The 18,593-nt window shown below is 34.4% G+C and overlaps 1 protein-coding gene across 1 annotated transcript in view; it reads left to right on the plus strand.

The window, feature by feature from the left end:
• The window catches only part of LOC119640384 (semaphorin-1A), a 338,686-nt gene that overhangs the window by 269,217 nt on the left and 50,876 nt on the right, over positions 1-18,593 (plus strand). Inside the window, 1 exon segment of the mRNA XM_038038370.1 lies at positions 12,078-12,182. Within this exon segment, the coding sequence (XP_037894298.1) occupies positions 12,078-12,182 (105 nt within the window).

Raw genomic sequence — 18,593 nt, forward strand, 5'->3', positions numbered from 1 at the left:
CTGTATAGCCCATGTCGTACTTTCTCTGAAAAGCATAACAAACGTTATGTAAGAATTTAAGTCATAAATACAATTGTAATTATGCATGCACTGCATATAAATATATGTGTTTACTTGTGTTTATATCGCAGAGAAGACCTGCTATAAAAACTTTCATACGTACGTACGTACGTAGGGCTCTTATTATTGTTATTGTTGTTATTGTTATGCTTTCAATGCGTTTTCCATGGTAGAATAAAGAAGGCAGACAAATAAGCGAAAAAAATAAATAAATAAATAAAATAAACCAAAACAAAATAAAACAAAACGGTAATAGGAAAACAAGGAAAAAGCAATATCCTTCTCCTCATTCTGGCTGTTGTTGTTATGTTGCAGTTGAATGGAAATTATTTTAACACGCTACACTGTCATTTGGAAATAAGTTAAACTTCATTGCGGAAAATGTTTTCAACTAACTTCTTCCGTTCTGAAAAGTTTTTCTTCTTCTTTCTTATACAAATATAAAAATGTTAACAGCGACAAGAAGCTTTTCCGCCTTTCCAAAGATTGCAGTAGCAATAATCCAGCCGAACAACGAACCAACCAACCTGACGATTACAGTTTCATAATAAACGTCAGCAATAATTGCCATAAAAATTACCCTTAAATTTACTATTATCCTGCTATCCTCCTCCCGCCAAGCACTCAACTCTTTTTCTATATTCTCTTTAAGACCACGACAAGCTTCAAAAAGTGTACAACATTTTTGTATTGTGTTCAATGTTGCGTTTACTTCTCCTGCCGCCCTTACTTTTCACAGTGAACTGACATTCAATTCTTCACTAAGTTAAATGCTTAGAATATTACTAGTTGTTAACCTTCTGTTTATTAGCCTGTTTTTTTTTTTTTTGTTTTTGGTTTTGTTAATTACCCTTGAGTTTCATAAATTTTCTAGAATATTATCAACATGTTTGCTTGGGTGCACGAGCTTTCGCCCTTTGACAATATTTTCATTAGCGACGACGACACCTCACTCACCGAGACTACCTCGTAACATCATCGCGTATAAGTTTGTTTCTACAATTTTTAATGAGTTCCCTTGAAAATTCATTTACCACCAACATAATAATAAATTCGTGTTAACGTGTTTAATGAATAAGGAAACACGATATCAGTTAACTAAAGGAAAGGCCTCTAAATCGGATCCATTAGGTTTTCAACTGATTCTCTATCTGAGAATCTGTGTATTTCGTGAAAAGTCATGTATATCAGAAAACTCAAATGTATAATCAAAGCTAATTTCGGTGAATAAGGGGAGGATGCTTTCTTACACACAACAGCGAAAAGTTTGTTTTCACTAAAAAAATATATACATTTTCGATCAAGACACCATTGTGAGTGGACTAAAGCAAGTCTATTTGTTTATCCTCCTCTGACTCTAATTACGTTTTAACGGTCACGAAAGTTGAAATAAAAGTTTGAATAAATCTTTGAAATAAACCTTCGGATAAATCTTTTAGTAACTCGCCGCGTATGCAATCTGAACATGAAGCTGATCCATTCACAACTTCACATTCATGCCTCCAGTAGACAAAAACTTATAGTTGACAACTTATCACAGACTTAATAAGTGCTAGATGCCATCCAAAAAATCGTCCCAAAATGATTCAGAGAGGTCAAGTGATATCGCCATCAATGATAAATATTGGATTTTTTCATTAACATCACTGTCCGACATATAGATGATTAGCGGTCGTAAGAGAAGTATGTGCCGCTGACTTTCCGGGGTGATTGATTTTGATTTAGCATACTATAGGCTTTCTATAGCTTTTGCAAAGGAGCATCATTTGAATCGAATTTACAATAATAGACCTGAATTGCACCAGAACGTCGCAACGTGAATTAAGACGGGTTCGTCAAAATTGTCAGAGACACAATTAAAAGGAATTTCGTTGATTATCTATTTTTAATATGATAATCGCGGCGATTTATCCGCAATCTTGATGATTTGTATGTGTTGTTTTTGGTTTACCTGAGCGATATTTAATGAAACTGCACATGATAAAAAGTTGATGAATTAAATAAAAGAGAGTTCTGATCTACCATAATTAGCAACGCAGTCCTCATCGGCCTTTAATAGCTCGTGGATCGCTGTTGATGGTCAATTTGCAAATGATATCCGATTCTCCATACTGTCATGAAGACACAACATCGTACAAACGTCAATTTTATGGTCATGAGAGCCCGAAGTACTTACCAAGCTACAAGCAAAAGTGAAAAATATTTCATTAATTTATTGTTACTTTGTTAAAGTTAATAGTTTTAATTCTGGCTGTGATAACTATATGTATGTCAACTTTTTTAAAATTGAAAAGAGCAGTTTTTTTGTTGTTGTGTTGTTTGTTTTCACAAGTGCTTGTGTAACTCGATCCATAAAGTTTTCTCAACTTTTAGCTACACGTCGCGATTCGTGAAGATGAATAGGAATGAAATACTGAGCAATTTTCAGAAGGCTGCTTCCAAATTTACACGAACCGAACAAGTCAATCGAAGTACAAAACAGCTGCAGTAAACCAATAACGCTAGCGTGCAGTGACAACTTTTAGTAATTGTGTCAATTTTAATAAGAGGATATTTACACTCTAAGCCCGTAATATAGGCAAAATTTATAAGTTGTAATAGTTGTAAGCGACGAAATGTGAAAAGTATTGAGAGCGCACTACGAGTCTTACCAGATAAATAGACTGACCATGGCTACTTTCATTTCTTTATTAACTGTAATCCAAATACCTGTCTTTATAAAGAATCATACTAGGATAGGCTTGGTTCCCAGTATCTTATGAGACTCATGGAAATAATTAAAATATTTTCACTTTTGTTTATTTATTTATTTATCCAAACAAGCTATGTATAAACATTACGTAATACACCCAAGCCATATAATCTTTGGAACTCGAATTATATAAAAATAAAGGTTTAAAAGACGAGAAAAAATGTATTTGTTGATGCATGTTCTGCATAAACCTTAGTTCAGTTCAAAGCTCGCCAAGGATTTATGTTACGGATTCATTAGCGCATAGTCTATCGCAAGTTTCGTCCATGATTGAATGCTTACGTTTCAAGGAGTGTGCTTCGTTTTTGACTATGTGAATGTTTGTGACTGTGGGCCACATCACGATGTAACAGCACACATTATCTGAAAAGTTGAATAACTTCAAAATTACAAATATTTTTTTTTTTTTTTTTGTGTTAATTTAATAATTAAAGTAAACAAATTTTTTTGCAAATGCAAATTTAAATGAGCCTAAAGCCTACATCCTGGTAAGATTAGCGTTAATAAGCATTCTGAACAATTTTTTAGGTCCTTATATAAAAAAGAGGTTCAAGTTTTATGGTAGATAGTCAAAGGGTCGGCTTAAAGCCGAAATTCAAATCCCGAGGACAATTGAAGGAAAATTGAAAGAGTGTCGGATCGAGCCACATAAATAGAAGGACAAGCCTAGTTTGATTTTCCTATTAATCCTTAAAAGAAGAGTGTGAAGAATTTCTTATCACTTTTCTTCTAGTCGCTAGCCATGCAAAGTTCTTCCTCTAATTTATTTTGAATGTATTTTATTAAAGTAAATTTGAGTTAAATAAAATTTAGTAAGATATCAACTATTACTATACATATTTAAATATCTAGAAATTTGTTTCCTTCTCTTGAAATAGATTTAAACAAATAAAGCAAATAATACTCAACTATGTGAGAAGTAAAACACAACCAAAGTTTTGTGCAAACAGCAAAGAAAAGCTGTTTGGTCGAATAAGTAACTTATGGTAAAATACTAAAAACAGAAAAAAAGTTTTGAAAATATAATTTTTTAAAAACCATGTTACCGAAGAAAATTAAAAGTTATTTATTCATATTTTCTCCGTTACTATTTTCTAAAAGAATAATTAAAAATTGATTAAAAATAATTGGATCACAATTCACTTGGAAAATTGCACAACAATTCTTGAGATATTATGAACGAATAAGAAAAGAAGTCAAAACTAAACACACCTCCCTTCTTTCGGTAACGTTCAAAACATTATAAGAAAATTTTAAATGCATTCTTAAATATCGAAAAAATATTAAATATGGAAGAAATACTTTAAGACATGTACTTGTATATGTAAAAACGCGCTTATCAATAAATTCATTCATTTTTGTACCCATCTTGCACAGCATCAAATTCTAAACCGATTTAAGTATGGCCGACTGTCTGTTTGAACAATGTCTGCCTCAGGCAGTCTCCTGGTCGCGAAAACGCAGCAATCGACCTCAAACTTGGCGCAAAGGTTGGAAGTGCCTCCATATAAGTTTATATTGAAATTGACCAAATTGGTGCAACGATACGATCATTGTGCAACATAGCCTATTTCCTCGCTATTTATAAACCACAACATATACTACGATGCATATTTGCATTTAACTGCTATAGGGCACCGGTACAGAAATAATTTTCTTGTTTGGTTTTTTTACCACCGACCGACTGATGGGAGTACAATATTTTTTTCGAAAAGTTGGCAACATATCTGAAGGAGGCTTCAGAGACCCCATAAAGTGTATATTTTCTTGATCAATATCGAATTTGGTATCGATTTGTGTCCGTCTGTCTGTCTATCTCTCTACGTTATGTCTGTTGTCCTAGCCAATAAATTCAAGCTTTCAGCTTCACATTTGGTAGAGACATTGAAAGTTCTTGCACGCCCATTGGTGTTGAAAATAGATCAAATCGGTCGAAGGAGCATCCCTAGAGCATCAAGTGAACTAAGAATACCTCTCTTTTCAAAAGAAAAAGACGGTGTTTGCTTGCTCTTTACTCAAAAACTGCAACAGATAAAATTGTAAAAATTTGCATGCGTATATTGTATAGATGATCCTATAGTAACTGCACAAAATTGGAAAATGTCGGTCACACTCGCTTAATATTATAAAATGTCGAAATTTAGTTTTGTTGTTAAAACGTCTCCAATATGCACAAGGAAGCTTCGAATATAACATAAAATGAGAAGACACAAAAGAAGAAGGCTAATCGAAAGGCAGCCAGAATTTTTGAACGTGCGAAAAAGCAAGTTACTGACGAAGAGAGTACTAAATTTCCATTTAAAAATTGTTTAAACATCTTATAGGTTGGTACTGAGAGAACTCATCTAGGCAGACATAAGGTAAACTTATTCAAGAATCAGTGCAAGTGGAATAATTTTAATATATACTGAATTTTGATTACAGAAGTGCATGCACTTAATGGATCGTTTCAAAAATTAGGTATAACACGGTTAGAATGGGAATGCAGTTGAGGAGAATACAGTTAAAACACAGTTATAAATATGGCAGCAATATGGTGAAAGGTTGAAAGTACAGTAACTGCATACACTATATAACGCAACGCATTCAAAGTTGGAAGTAAATTTGAAAAAGTTTTGCAAGGGATTAGCATACCTAAATGCGTCCTTGTACCCAATTTATGTAAATTCATAAATTTAGAAATACACCGACTTTACGGGTAGTCATACATTTTCAATAACAACGAAAAGAATTATTTACTTAGGATATATTTCAGTATCTTTTCTTACATGGCTATGTCCTAACCTCAAAACTGGTACAATCACATACACTTTTATTTATTTATTTATTTTTTTCTTCAGCTCGGTTGATATTTCAACTAACATCGAATAGTATATGCATAGACGTACATGCATGTGTTTATGTGGAAATAAATAAAGTTTGAAATGTCATTTTAGAGTTATGTGCGCATATATCTGATATTTTCTGAAAAGTCTTGAACGTTAGCAATATATGTAAATGTGAATATGTAGCACTTGTGCTATTTTCTGTTCATCTCTTGCTTTTGCGTATGCCTTCACAAATTTTCTTTTGCTTCGTGAAGAAATGAATTTTAAGATTTATCTCCATCCCCACATAGACACACACATACATGCACACATACATATACCTATGAATACATATAAATATTTTATAGAAGAATTCTCTAGCAAATACCAGCAAAGCTGTTACCATTTATATGCGCCACATTCAACTCAACATTTGTTTACATTCTAGAGTATAATAAAAGCTATCGCATTGTACTGCATTAGTGACACACATCTTAATTTCGAACTTTTCTGCTCTCGCTTTGCAACTTACTGTGTGATGTCTCAATCCATGCACATATGACTAAAATGTACATTGAAATATTTACTGAAGTGAAGATAGCCTACCAAGCTGGTCGACAGTTTCTTAGGTTTGTGTCTTTCCTAAAAACCACAAGTGTTTGTCTTTGCTATGTGACAATTTGTACAGTGTAGTAAAAACAGAAAAGCAGCAGCCTTTGTGCGTATAGATATTAAAAGAGTGCAGTGTACAAACCGTGCTACTGCATACCAGATATTTGGTATATCTTTGAGGACATTCAATAGGTCTCTGGAAAACTTATTTCATTGGCTTATCAACGGCCCAGCATAACCAAAACATCAAGTGTGTACTGACCCGCGCATGTACGTAAGATCTTAAATTAATTATAAAAAATTATAGAAAAGTTAAAAAAATTTACATTATGATTATTATTATTGTTATTATTTATTTAGAGGAAAAAAATTAACTCTAAAATTAAAGTACGATGAACACCAACAAATAAAACTATTCTATGGCTCTATTTATTAAAGAAGAAACAGTAGATGATTTGTCCTAATTCCATGGCGTTCGACAAATTCGTGCAAATATTCTGATTTTCTTAGTGATGTAGTTGATGCAGTGAGAGTAACGAGAATGGTAGTGCTGTCCTTTTTTTTTTAATTTTCTTCCTAATGTATCTTTGAAGACAAATCTTTTACATTGCGTTTTACGTAATAGACGGCGCCGAAGCCGCGAAATTGTCTACTAGCTCTGCTTGCTCGTTTACAAACAGGCTTAGTATGACTAGGTATCCAAAAAACTCTAATATTGTTTCTATACTTTGCTAATGGTGTCACAGCTTGAATTAAAGGGATTTCAGACAGTTGTTATGAGGGACAAACTATGGGTTAAGATAGATAAGCCTGCCGAATGTAGTTTTGCGAGCAAGACTTTTGGCCGGAAGAATAGCACACCATGCCGCTAGGCATCTACTACTGCATAGACAAGCGACAGGTCGTCACTTTTAGAACTGCCTGTAAAAAAAAGATGCTAAGCATTATTTTGCCAAGGGTGTATTTTCTCCGCAACGAGATCTCATATATATCAACTGTTGTGATATTTTAACCTCAGCATGCAAAAAGAAATATATACACACATGTAGACATCTAGATATATATCTAGATAAATATCACAACAGTTGACTATGTACATATACTACACGGCATGATAAATTGTATGAACACATTTTGTTGGTGCTTTTGTAAACATAACAGGAGATCATCCTTTTCATTTACGTTTAAAATTTTTGCTTTTGCTCACACTTGGTAATTATAGAATATATCTCACGGAAGACCCGAATTAGTAAAAGATAAGATAGCGTATCTTGCAGCGAAGACAAAAAGGTAAGCTATGCAGTGTAGGCTTACTTCACACCAGAGAATGTTTTCGTATATGTAGATATACATACAAATACATCTGTATGGAATCACGAATTCAGTTTCATATAAGAATGTTGTTAACCCACGTCTATCCTCGCTTAACGAAAAATTCAAAGTAGACTTATATATGTTAACTTGTTAAGTTAAGCAAATCGTGTGAATGCTTTAAATAGCAAAGCGATATTCTGAATCTAAAAGGCGCCTAAGTCTAAATTCATGCAAACAAACAATTATTTTGCGTTATATTTTTCTTTGGCTTCCTTTACTTATATATTGACCTGATTCGAGAGAGAGAGTTCAATTCGAACTTAAAATCGAAAATCAATCTCGTAATAAATGTTCAATACATTGTTAAAATTCTTTAGTTAATAATCATTTCTCTAGCAGGAGACCAAACAATATGATTGAAAATAAATCCATAGCCTCTTACTTTTCAATTTAAAAGAGATATTGTTTTATTAAAATCAACATTGAAAAATTGCAATAAGTATCGAAAGCAGAGATGTGTCGTGTGCATGTAACCGGCTATTCTTCCAAACTTAAACGATAATAAAACAAACTCCTACTGACGTGATCAACCTGTTTGTGTGCCAATCTGTGTATGCTGTGATATTTCACCATGTGGTCGCTACATGGTTGATTAAATAAAGAAATAAACATCCCCCGTCAGTCGACGGATCTTTCGGATGATGAACGACACGGTTTTTGCCATTTTTTGTCATAGATATATCCATTTTAAGCGACTATTAAAAACAAACATTATTCAAATCAAAAATTTTTGGCAATTTTTAAAGGTACCTTAAAAGACAAACTAGTTTGAAGTACCACTCCCGTTGGACAAAGCATGTCAAATGTGAAATTGCAAAGCCATTATCAACATCGTCTCTTTGCCAGCCTATGAAAATAGATCAGTGCTGTTAGTTCTTCTCTCAGTTAAGAAACGAAGGGGAAACCAAGATATTGGTTAAATCATTCCTAGTTAAGTAAATACATGGCGTTATTGACCCGACAGTTTAATTAGGAAGGATAAACCTTAATGTTTCCCATCGTTCTTGAAGATATTTCATATTCATAAACTTTAACCAATGCAGCGCAGCCATGCTTATGAGCTTTTCAACCCGTTTAGGGTCCTTTGTAAAAATTTGAAAAGTGTCTACAATTTAATCTCTATATCGGATTCGTTAAAGAAACCTTAATATGCGCAATCTGGCATTGTCGCATTTGGATGAAAGTAATTAATAAATTTAGAGTATTTCTTGTCTCGCAAACGTGTTTATATAAGTTTATGTGTTTGTACACGTTTTGTTGTATCAGCTTTGTTTGTTACCTTAAATTAAATAATATTTTACTTAGCTCTTTATATACCACGAAGATATTGTAAGATATTGTATTGCTCTGAAAATTCTTCATATTCTTTATAGCAACCATTGGTTAAAGAGTTTGCAAGCAAGTTAAAATATTTGTATATAGATAAATAAAAAAGTTGAGTATATATAGTTGAATTGCGAGTATTACGATATTTAAATTTCTTTTGCGATCTGTTAAATAAACCTTAAAATTCACGGCCTTCTCTGTCTAGATAGGAGACGGGCTCGCCAGGCCGATGGATCCCCACACTCCTAATATATTAATCAATTGTCGTTCCAAAATCGAAAAATTGGCTACGGCGATAAGAATTACGGCAATTGTAACGATTTTGAAAACAGCAAAGACGTCTGTGCAGCTGAATTCATTCTACGTGGTGTATATGAACGTCATTATCCCTAATTCTGAAACCTGTTTACATAACGAACAATACCGCGACGTGCTTCTCAGTCTCTTATAAAAAGCATTTATTTATCCAAAAAAGCTATCTACAAATATATAGAAAAAGTAATAAAAAAACGTAAACTTTGGTTCAGTCCGTAAAGAAACTGTGTTACTGCCGTTTATCAACCCATCTCCCCCTCAAATTTTTCCTCGATTGCGTCCTGCCTGGCCAACGTTGCTTTTCCAAGGGTTACTTCCTACACTGCAAGGCTGCGAGGCACGTCATTGTATGATAATAATGCGCATTGTGAGGATAGGATTACTTTGGTATCATGATTGATTCCAAGTTCGCAAACATTGTTTTCAGTGTAAATAGTTAATTTAAAGCAAAGTGTAATATGATATAAGAAAAAATTTAAGTTCGAAATTCCAATGGGACTCGTAGGCCCCCATCCAGTACGGATTCGGATTAAATAAACTTCATATTTAAGCCAAAGTTAAAGAAAACACCCTTTAGCTGCCAGCAATTGTTTTCGAACTATAATTGAGAGGTATTTTCTTTTGCATTTTTATGTTTTGGGTCTTGCACGTATTCAAATGTGCTTAAAATCATAGAAATTAAATGCAATAATAATCCCGAATTAGTAACAAACTAAGACTCGCGTTAAGACTGATATAGCATTGTTTCTTGCTTTTCTATCATTAATTTTCTTTTTTTACTTTCGAAAATTTCCCAATATCATCTCTTCCAACTTTCACATCTATTTACTGTGTATCATATCGAGTGTATTGTTTTGTGGCAGCAAAGCGCGCATTAATAAATACCATAAATATTACATTATCGCACACAATGAGTATGAATCTTTCTCATCTCGTCAACGTTGCACATAAATTTTCCTGCCGGGTGGCGGATGGATGGATGCTGTTAAACACGTTTAATAATTTTGTTGTTATTTTAGCTAAACAAATATCCTTTCTCTCCTCAACACAAGTTCCTGCTATTATTCTTTTCTTTAAACGCCAGAGCTTAAGTAAATAGTATCCCCGTTAAAAGATGTGAAACAACCCCAAACAAAGAGAATTAAGCCAATCAAGCGTTCACAACATATACATTTATCGATAGATATAATCTTAGCTTACCATCGGTTTTTCTCCCCAATAGGAGAGAGTTTGTTAAGCTTAACGTTCCGCTTTCTGCACATAACAGCAAAAAACAAAATTTCCATCGATATATATGTTACTTGATAAAGTTAAGTCCTTTCGCTTAAAAGAATCATGAAAACAACATTTTTCGCTTTTAGACATCATTTATTTTAAGTAAAATCGCCTCACAGCTTCACAGTAGATTTTTTATGAAAAAATCAAGGAAAGAATTCCGCAGAATCTTTGCGTACCTACCCCGCTAGCTTCTTGTATACGGTATTTGACAGAGAGGAGGTTTCATTCACTCATCGCATTGACTACAAACCGTGTCGATTGTATAATAAATTTTGTGTATGTATGGTTAAAATCTGAGTTGTGTATGACGTGGTAGCATTTTGTAGACAATCGGTTGAAATAAAAATCGTATTTGTGTAGTCGTCGGCTTTATGAAAATTTGGTTTTCTTTTAATCGACTTTGAAGCAAAAATTTGAGACTCTATTTAAGGCGAATCGTATAGTCGGAGGTTAATCTCCGCCTGATTGCTGTCAACATTTATGGCCTGAACTTGGACTAATTTCCCGTTCGTTCTCACAGTGTCTTAGTGAAGGTAACGAAGATCTCCGCTATTTATGTGTTTGAAAACATATTATTTTTGAGATATTTGAGTTAATCAAGTCCTACAGAAAATATATTAACTCGCCATGTAGTTTTATATCGCTATACACGGAAATCGTGTTAAAAGACGGATTCACGAATTAATTGTTTATGAGCAATAACAGTTATTTTGCTTTTTAGAGATTAGACCTGGATGATGTAATGGGTAAACTTGGTTTAACCAGCTCTAAAATAAATTAACTTGAGTATAGCCGTAGATTATTAGTCAATCTCCGGTTATAGAAATCGTCATCAAAACTCTTAGTTAACTACAAAATTCTAAGAGAATAGTCTAGAAAAGTTCTCTGTTTTTTTTTTCCTATTAATTAGCTGATTTTATTGACTTTTGAGCCGATGAGGAAAATATTGAAGACCTATTTCTCTTGTGGAGACACATTTGAGATCGCAAAGTAGACATCCAAATGGAGAGGGACAATAGAAGATAGCTAGACATATATGTGCAAATCTTTTATTTTACTCAAGCCTATTAAAACTGGAAATACTTCAGATCACCTTTGATGCAAATTTCCACGGGTTACTAAATATTGGGCAAATTTAGTATAACTCTCTGTGGTACGTTTAACAAATAAAGGCACTATAAAGCTTGTGGGGAGTGAAAAATCCAGCATAAGTCGATCTTCACTATCATTCTTCTATACGGACGGTTAGTGACGATGTTTTGGGTACATGATGCACAATGGGAGGGTATAGTATATATTTGTTGTCGTGCATATGTCTGCATGTAAAATTATACAAAGTATCAACCACTTGCTCCAATAGCAACACAAACGTTTTGCAATATTTTGTATTATAAGGAAGATAATGCCATATTCAATATTTTTATGTTTTGCTATCGAGTTTTTACGGTTAAGTGGCGCCAAAAACATCCTTTCTCTAAACATTATTTGCTTGCCATCCTATACTCTGACGCAGTAACATTCATTCTTTCTCTCTCTGTGTTTCTCTTTTACAGATAACGAATTGTATTCTGGCACGGTGGCCGATTTTAGTGGCAGTGATCCGATTATCTATCGAGAGCCATTACAAACCGAACAATATGATAGCTTAAGTCTTAATGGTAAGTTGGCCCAAGTAACTGCTTATATTTATTCAAACATATTCATTCACACTTATTTAATCCCACGCAAACATATACAAGTGTAAGTCTAAGTGTTTGTTTGCGTTTATATTCAAGTTAATGTGTGTGCGTATATATGTATGTGTGATATGCTTCTTATGTTTTTTCATGAATTATTTAAATTAAAGTAGATTATATTTTCATTCATATTTAAAAAATAACAACAAACTTATCGTTTTACATTCAGTCAAAATAATCATTAATTCACGAGTAAGGCAAATGACAGATTATTATCGTGTTATTATATTACATAATTATACTTCATTGATTGGAAATTGCCTTAAGTGCGATACACTCCCTGTATAGAGTGACTTCCAAGTCCTACAACACTTAAGCTTTAGTAAAAGCCAAATTAAAACAGTGTAGTGAGCCACGGCTCGCCACTAAATACTCTACATCGCCCTATAGTTGTTCAGATAAATTTTGAAGATAAGGCATCATATGGGAAACGATCGATCCGAACTATTTTCAATAGCGTTCAAACAAATCATTATATCTAATTTCGTCAAAATTTCGACTTGTAAGTTGAACACAACAAAGAAGACGGACAGACACGTTTAGATCGATTCAGAAAGTGATCCTGAACCGATCGGCGTAATAAAAGGTGGGTCTATTTCAAGTTTTTCCGTGTGTTACAAACAACCGAACCTATTGCAGCCTTGTATCACAAATTGTGTAGGGTTGTTTATAGAAATTATTGTACCCACCACTGAAGGAGGTATGAGTATACCCCCGCATACTCATTTCGGTATAATGTTTGCAGAGCCTAAAAGGAAGCTTCAGCGTGAAATTCTGAATCCATTAAGCCATATCTGTGCGTCTATGTGGGGTGTACTGTTAACACTCTGGTTGTCGACGTTAAAAGGACTTGCCGAGTAGAAGGCGTAAGTGAGTTAATTCTAAATTAATTAAAGTGAAGGTCATGACGTGGGAGATTAACGTTTCTTGACAATATCTTCTTGTGAAGTAAAACGACTTTTTACTGAAAATAAATAAAAGGATGACGCGCCAAAGATTTTAATGGTGGAGGATATCCAAGATTCGGTGCCAGCCGAGTATAACTTTCTTACTTGTTTTTAACTGTTTTTTTTTCACATTTTACCATTATTCCTTCAAATGAAATTTTGCTCAATTCTAGTACCTAGGCTATGAACACAGAATCATTTTCGCAGTAATTTCTCGTATAACAATTTGCATTGGGAGGCATATCTCAACCATGGATCTCGTACGTATGTTTCGGCCATTGTGAAATTATTTTCTCACATTGGACAAAGTCTAGATCGCAATAGAGGTCACGTGGCATATACATAGACAAAGACAAAGTTCCCATAATGTATTTGGGTTTCCGAACGTCTCTCAGTTAGGAGAAGAGGCATAACCGAAAAGTGTCCACATCATTTTGCTGTTAAAGCTGGACTACGGTACAGAAGACGTATGGATGTTTTTTCCCGATTGGGAGGCTTCTACTGAGTTGTTGCCTTTTAGGCTTAGACTTAGTGCTCTGCTCTAATGTTATGGCTTCGTTTTCTAAGTATTGATTTTATTTTTCATAATTCTTTCCAAGTGTTTAGAAATGATCGAGTGAATCGCATTGGTGGTGGTGTATTAACTGTCATATCTGCGTCAGTCCCGTCCAATTTAGTTGAATTTGCCCCTTCTCCTGACGTTGAATTTATCGCTATTCGTGCGAATATGCCTGATAAACATCTATTTATAACCTGCTCCTATATTCCCCCAAATTCTGATATCTCCATTTACAGGAAATACGCTGCCCTCATTTGTGAAGTGGCCAAGCGGTCTAGACCCACTGATTTGGTCGTTGCATTGGGTGAATTCAATTTGCCTCAAGTCACTTGGTGTAGCACTGATAATTCTGGCTGTTTGGTTCCTACTTCAACGTCTGATAGGGCTGTTGTGTTCTTTAGTGAATTGTTTAATCATAATTTGGGTCAATATAATCGTACCCCTAATTGTAATGGTAGATTGCTTGATCTCTGCTTTGCCAATTTTCCCGAGATTTACGTAAATCGTTGTCCACCTTTTAGTTTACCTGAGGATCCTTATCATCCATCAATATGCATTTCCTTTCATCATATTAATGATGGTTTGTTGAAATGCCTTAATGTGCCAAATCAAACTTTTTTAAATAATTATTATGATCTTCATAAAATCAATATTGTATTACTAAAACATCGTCTTTCACATCTGACGCTTGATTTCTCAACCGGTAGTATTGAAAGTTTATTGTCATCGTTCTACAATACATTAAATCTAGCTATTGGCGCATCTGTTCCGATCAAGCATTGTCGACCTCGAAGCAGGTGTCCCCCGTGGTTTAAGAAAACAATTAAATATCACAAGAATAGAAAAAACTCGCTATTCAAAAAATATTCGAAAAGTGGCTCTGCGCTCGACTATGTCGCTTACTCGGTGGCGAGGCATAGATTTAACTCCCTCAACCATCATTATTACTGCAGATACCTTCAGTTCATTAAATCCTCTTTGTTTGCTAATCCTAAATTCTTCTTTAAATTTGTTAACTCTAAAAGAAAAATTTCCACATATCCCTCTCATGTTTCTTTTAATGGCTCTGATTCCTCGGATGATTGAAATCTCAAATCTATTTGCTGAGTATTTCCGACGAAACTTTTCGATTGCTAATTTCGATTTATCAGCAAACTAACCATATCCTATAACTAACTCGGTTTCAATAACTAACTTGGTTATTTCGTAAGATGATGTTTTTAAAGGATTGAGTTCTCTAAAATACAGTTGTTCGCCTGGACCTGATGGAATTCCATCATGTGTACTTAAATCTTGCGCTGTCGAGTTATGTGATGTGATCTCAAAGATTTTTAACATGTCCTTGTATTTAGGTGTTTTCCCTTCATGTTGGAAGAGTAGTTTCCTTATTCCTATCCACAAGAGTGGAAGTAGACAATTTGTTGAGAACTACAGAGGCATAGCCAAGTTGAGTGTCTTGCCCAAGTTGTTCGAGCGTATTGCGACTCAGCATTTGGCCTTTGCCATTAATTCGTATATTTCTCCGCACCAGCACGGCTTTCGGAAAGGGCGAGCTACAGTCACCAACTTGTTAGAGTTTACCTGTCATGTTTTCAAGGCTTTTTCTAGTGGCTATCGCACAGATGTTATTTACACTGATTTAAGCAAAGCATTTGATATGGTTAACCATAGACTACTTATCTTTAAACTCCAAGCCTCTGGTTTCCCACCCTCCTTAGAGAAATGGATAAGCTCTTATCTGCACAATAGATCCTTCAGGGTTTTGTTTAACTTCATCACCTCGGATGAATTCCCCGTTACGTCTGGCGTACCTTAAGGAAGTCACTTAGGTCCCATTTTATTTAGTTTATACATTAACGATCTCCCATCGGTGGTTAACTCCAGCCAGATCTTAATGTATGCTGATGATGTGAAACTGTTTTCTTCCTTCTTTGTTGAATCGCAATCACATCAGCTTCATGGTGATTTGGATAATTTTGTTGCATGGTGCTCTTTGAATCTGCTGAAACTAAATCTGAGTAAATGTAAGAAGCTTTCATTCTCAAGAAGAAAGTCATTTATTACTCAGTATTTCATAGATTGGCATAAGTTGGAGGACATCGATTCGATCACAGATTTAGGCGTTCTATTTGACCATAGGTTACGTTTTAACTTGCATATTGAGCTCTCGATTAGCAAAGCTATGTCCGCGCTTGGTTTTATAAAAAGGTGGTCCAAAGAGTTTGATGATCCCTACATTGCGAAAAGGCTGTACATGTGTTTGATTAGACCCATACTCGAGTATGCCTCAGTTGTGTGGTCTCCTTCATATAGGTGCTACGTAGATTCAATTGAATCTGTTCAAAAGTAATTCTTGCTGTTTTCCCTTAGATATTTGGTTTGCTTCTGCTGTCCCTACCGTCTCTTGAGAAACGTAGGTTTGTTCTTGGCGTTTCCTTTCTAATTAAAGTAATAAATGGTACCATTGACTCGCCTTCATTACTTGGTGAAATAAGCTTTAATGTCCCTAACCCCTTCTCTAGGCACTTTATCTTGGTTAAGCTTAGTCAGTTTAAGTTTAATTATGAGGTGTTCAATCCGCTCAGAGTCGTTTGCAAGAACCTAAATGACGTCTACCACTTATTCTCGTTATCGGACTCTTTAAAGTCCATTAAAGCAATATTGCTTAATACGCGCGATTTACCTATGTCGTATTTAAACTAGCTTTATCCTTAAAAAGTCGTTACGTTTCGAAAATGAATTATTGACAAATTATTATCGGTTGCCAGGCTTATGCATATTTGCGATGGTTTAGGGGTTCATTTGCAATTTGGTCCTGTACCAGTTGTAAGTGTGCCCCTATGCTGATAGTGTACATGCTTTTTTTTCTTTTTTATTTTTCTTTTTTTTTTTCTTCTTATTTGTTTTATTATACTTATACTAAATTTTATTATTAATTAATATAAGTTTTGCATTAAGAGCCAATTGAACTCGACTGTTATTTGTTTAGTTGAGTTTCTAGTATAAGTGGAATAAATAAATAAATAAATGACCTTGTGCTATAATTAGTGTTCCGGAATAAATAAAACTCTCCTGCAAGTGGTAAGTCATGAAAACTACAAACGAAAATCTATATATAAATATATTAGTTCAAAAATCAACTTTGGCTTCCTCTCAGTTCAGTTTGTTAGATAGCTTTTAATATTATTTGAAACCAAAAAGAAAAATATCTTGGCTGCTTACTTTGCGCCCTGAATGTTGTAAACTTCAGATTTGTCGTGAATGTTGTAAACTTCAGATTTGTACGATAAAATATTTTTACGAGAATCACATATTTGACAAAAATACGAAAATTCTCAAAAGGTTGGGCAATTAGAACAAAATGTTGTATTCGTTAGTCGTTTCAAATGTTTATAAGCAGAAGATTTGCTTGGGACGAGCGAGTTGCACCGGACTCTTCAAGCCAACCTATTTAATCTAGCGAAGGAAGAAAGGAGTGTTGGGAAGTGATACACCTATAATCATTATAATCTAATTTTGTAAATGTGTAGGTTGTTCATCTAATTACACCCTACCCTGTTCTTCACATCTCGCACGAAGAGATTGTAAAAAATAGCTTCCACAAAGCCTACACAAATCTTTTACATGTCGCAACAGTGTTCAAAATTAATTCCGGGATTACCAAGTTTTCTTGTGTTCTCGTCTGGGGTCAACTTGCACACCGACATGTTTTGCATATGCGTTAATAAAATAATGATTTACTTATATAAATAAGAAAGTAAAATAAATAAATATATGAAATTCTTCCCCATTCACAACGCGAACTTGATTTACGAGATATGAGGGATAACACGCAGAAGAAATTTTACGTAACAATTGTTACTATATATACTGCACACAAGATTCAGAAAAAATATAACTCAATTTGGTATTGGCAATGGTCTAAATCTGCCGAAGAATTCACCCATAGTACAGCGTGAAGCGAAAATAACTCAATAAGTCAAAAACGTGAATAACTTGAGCATTAGGCATAAAATCCCACCCACGATCCCATCATACGTAAACGCATATTCTATTTTAATACAAACGCGATGACTGGATAAAAGTTTCGATCACAGGCGAATATAATTTTCTTACTAAGAAAACGGTAGGAACGTATAGGGAGGATATACATTTTCTTTCGTGTGGTCGCGGGTGCAAATCTCAATGCGGTAAAGCGTACTTTGATCGCAGTCATAGTGAGTGTTCGGTCGATCAGTACCGATTGGGCACACACCCAGTAGGTGATGGCAGTTTTTGTATTTCTTTCTCCTTCATCACTTTTTCCGACCGTCGCTGTATGAGACAAAAAAAATGCTTTTGTGTACAAAGTATCCACTCCGGATTATGGATCGCCCCGTCTATTCGCTCAATTTACACTTACGCGTGACTCAAACCGTAAGTATGTGAAATATTCTTAAGACTGAGGAAACGTTCTTTCGGTACCATTACGCTTAAAGCTATTAAAGGTAAAGAAAATGGATTACAATCACTGCAACGACGTTTTGAAAATGAAAGAATTTACACTAAACCAAGATTCATTAATAGTTGCTTCATACTTCATCTTTCTTACAATTTGAATCATGTACGAATCTTGTGTTGATAAGATAATCTTTTGAATTTTCATTATCACTCTCTCTCTCTCTCTGCATCTTTCTACATGAAGTGCACAATTTATGTAAACAACGGACAATTACTGTGAACGTGTTTTTTTTACAGTCTTCATGCTGTCATTGGGGTGTACACAACCAACTTCAGCGTATTACTCAATTGAAATAAAGAAATAAAGAAAAGAGTCAAACATAACCT

The sequence above is a fragment of the Glossina fuscipes genome, unplaced genomic scaffold (assembly GCF_014805625.2).
Source record: "Glossina fuscipes isolate IAEA_lab_2018 unplaced genomic scaffold, Yale_Gfus_2 121, whole genome shotgun sequence".
Lineage (NCBI taxonomy): Eukaryota > Metazoa > Arthropoda > Insecta > Diptera > Glossinidae > Glossina > Glossina fuscipes.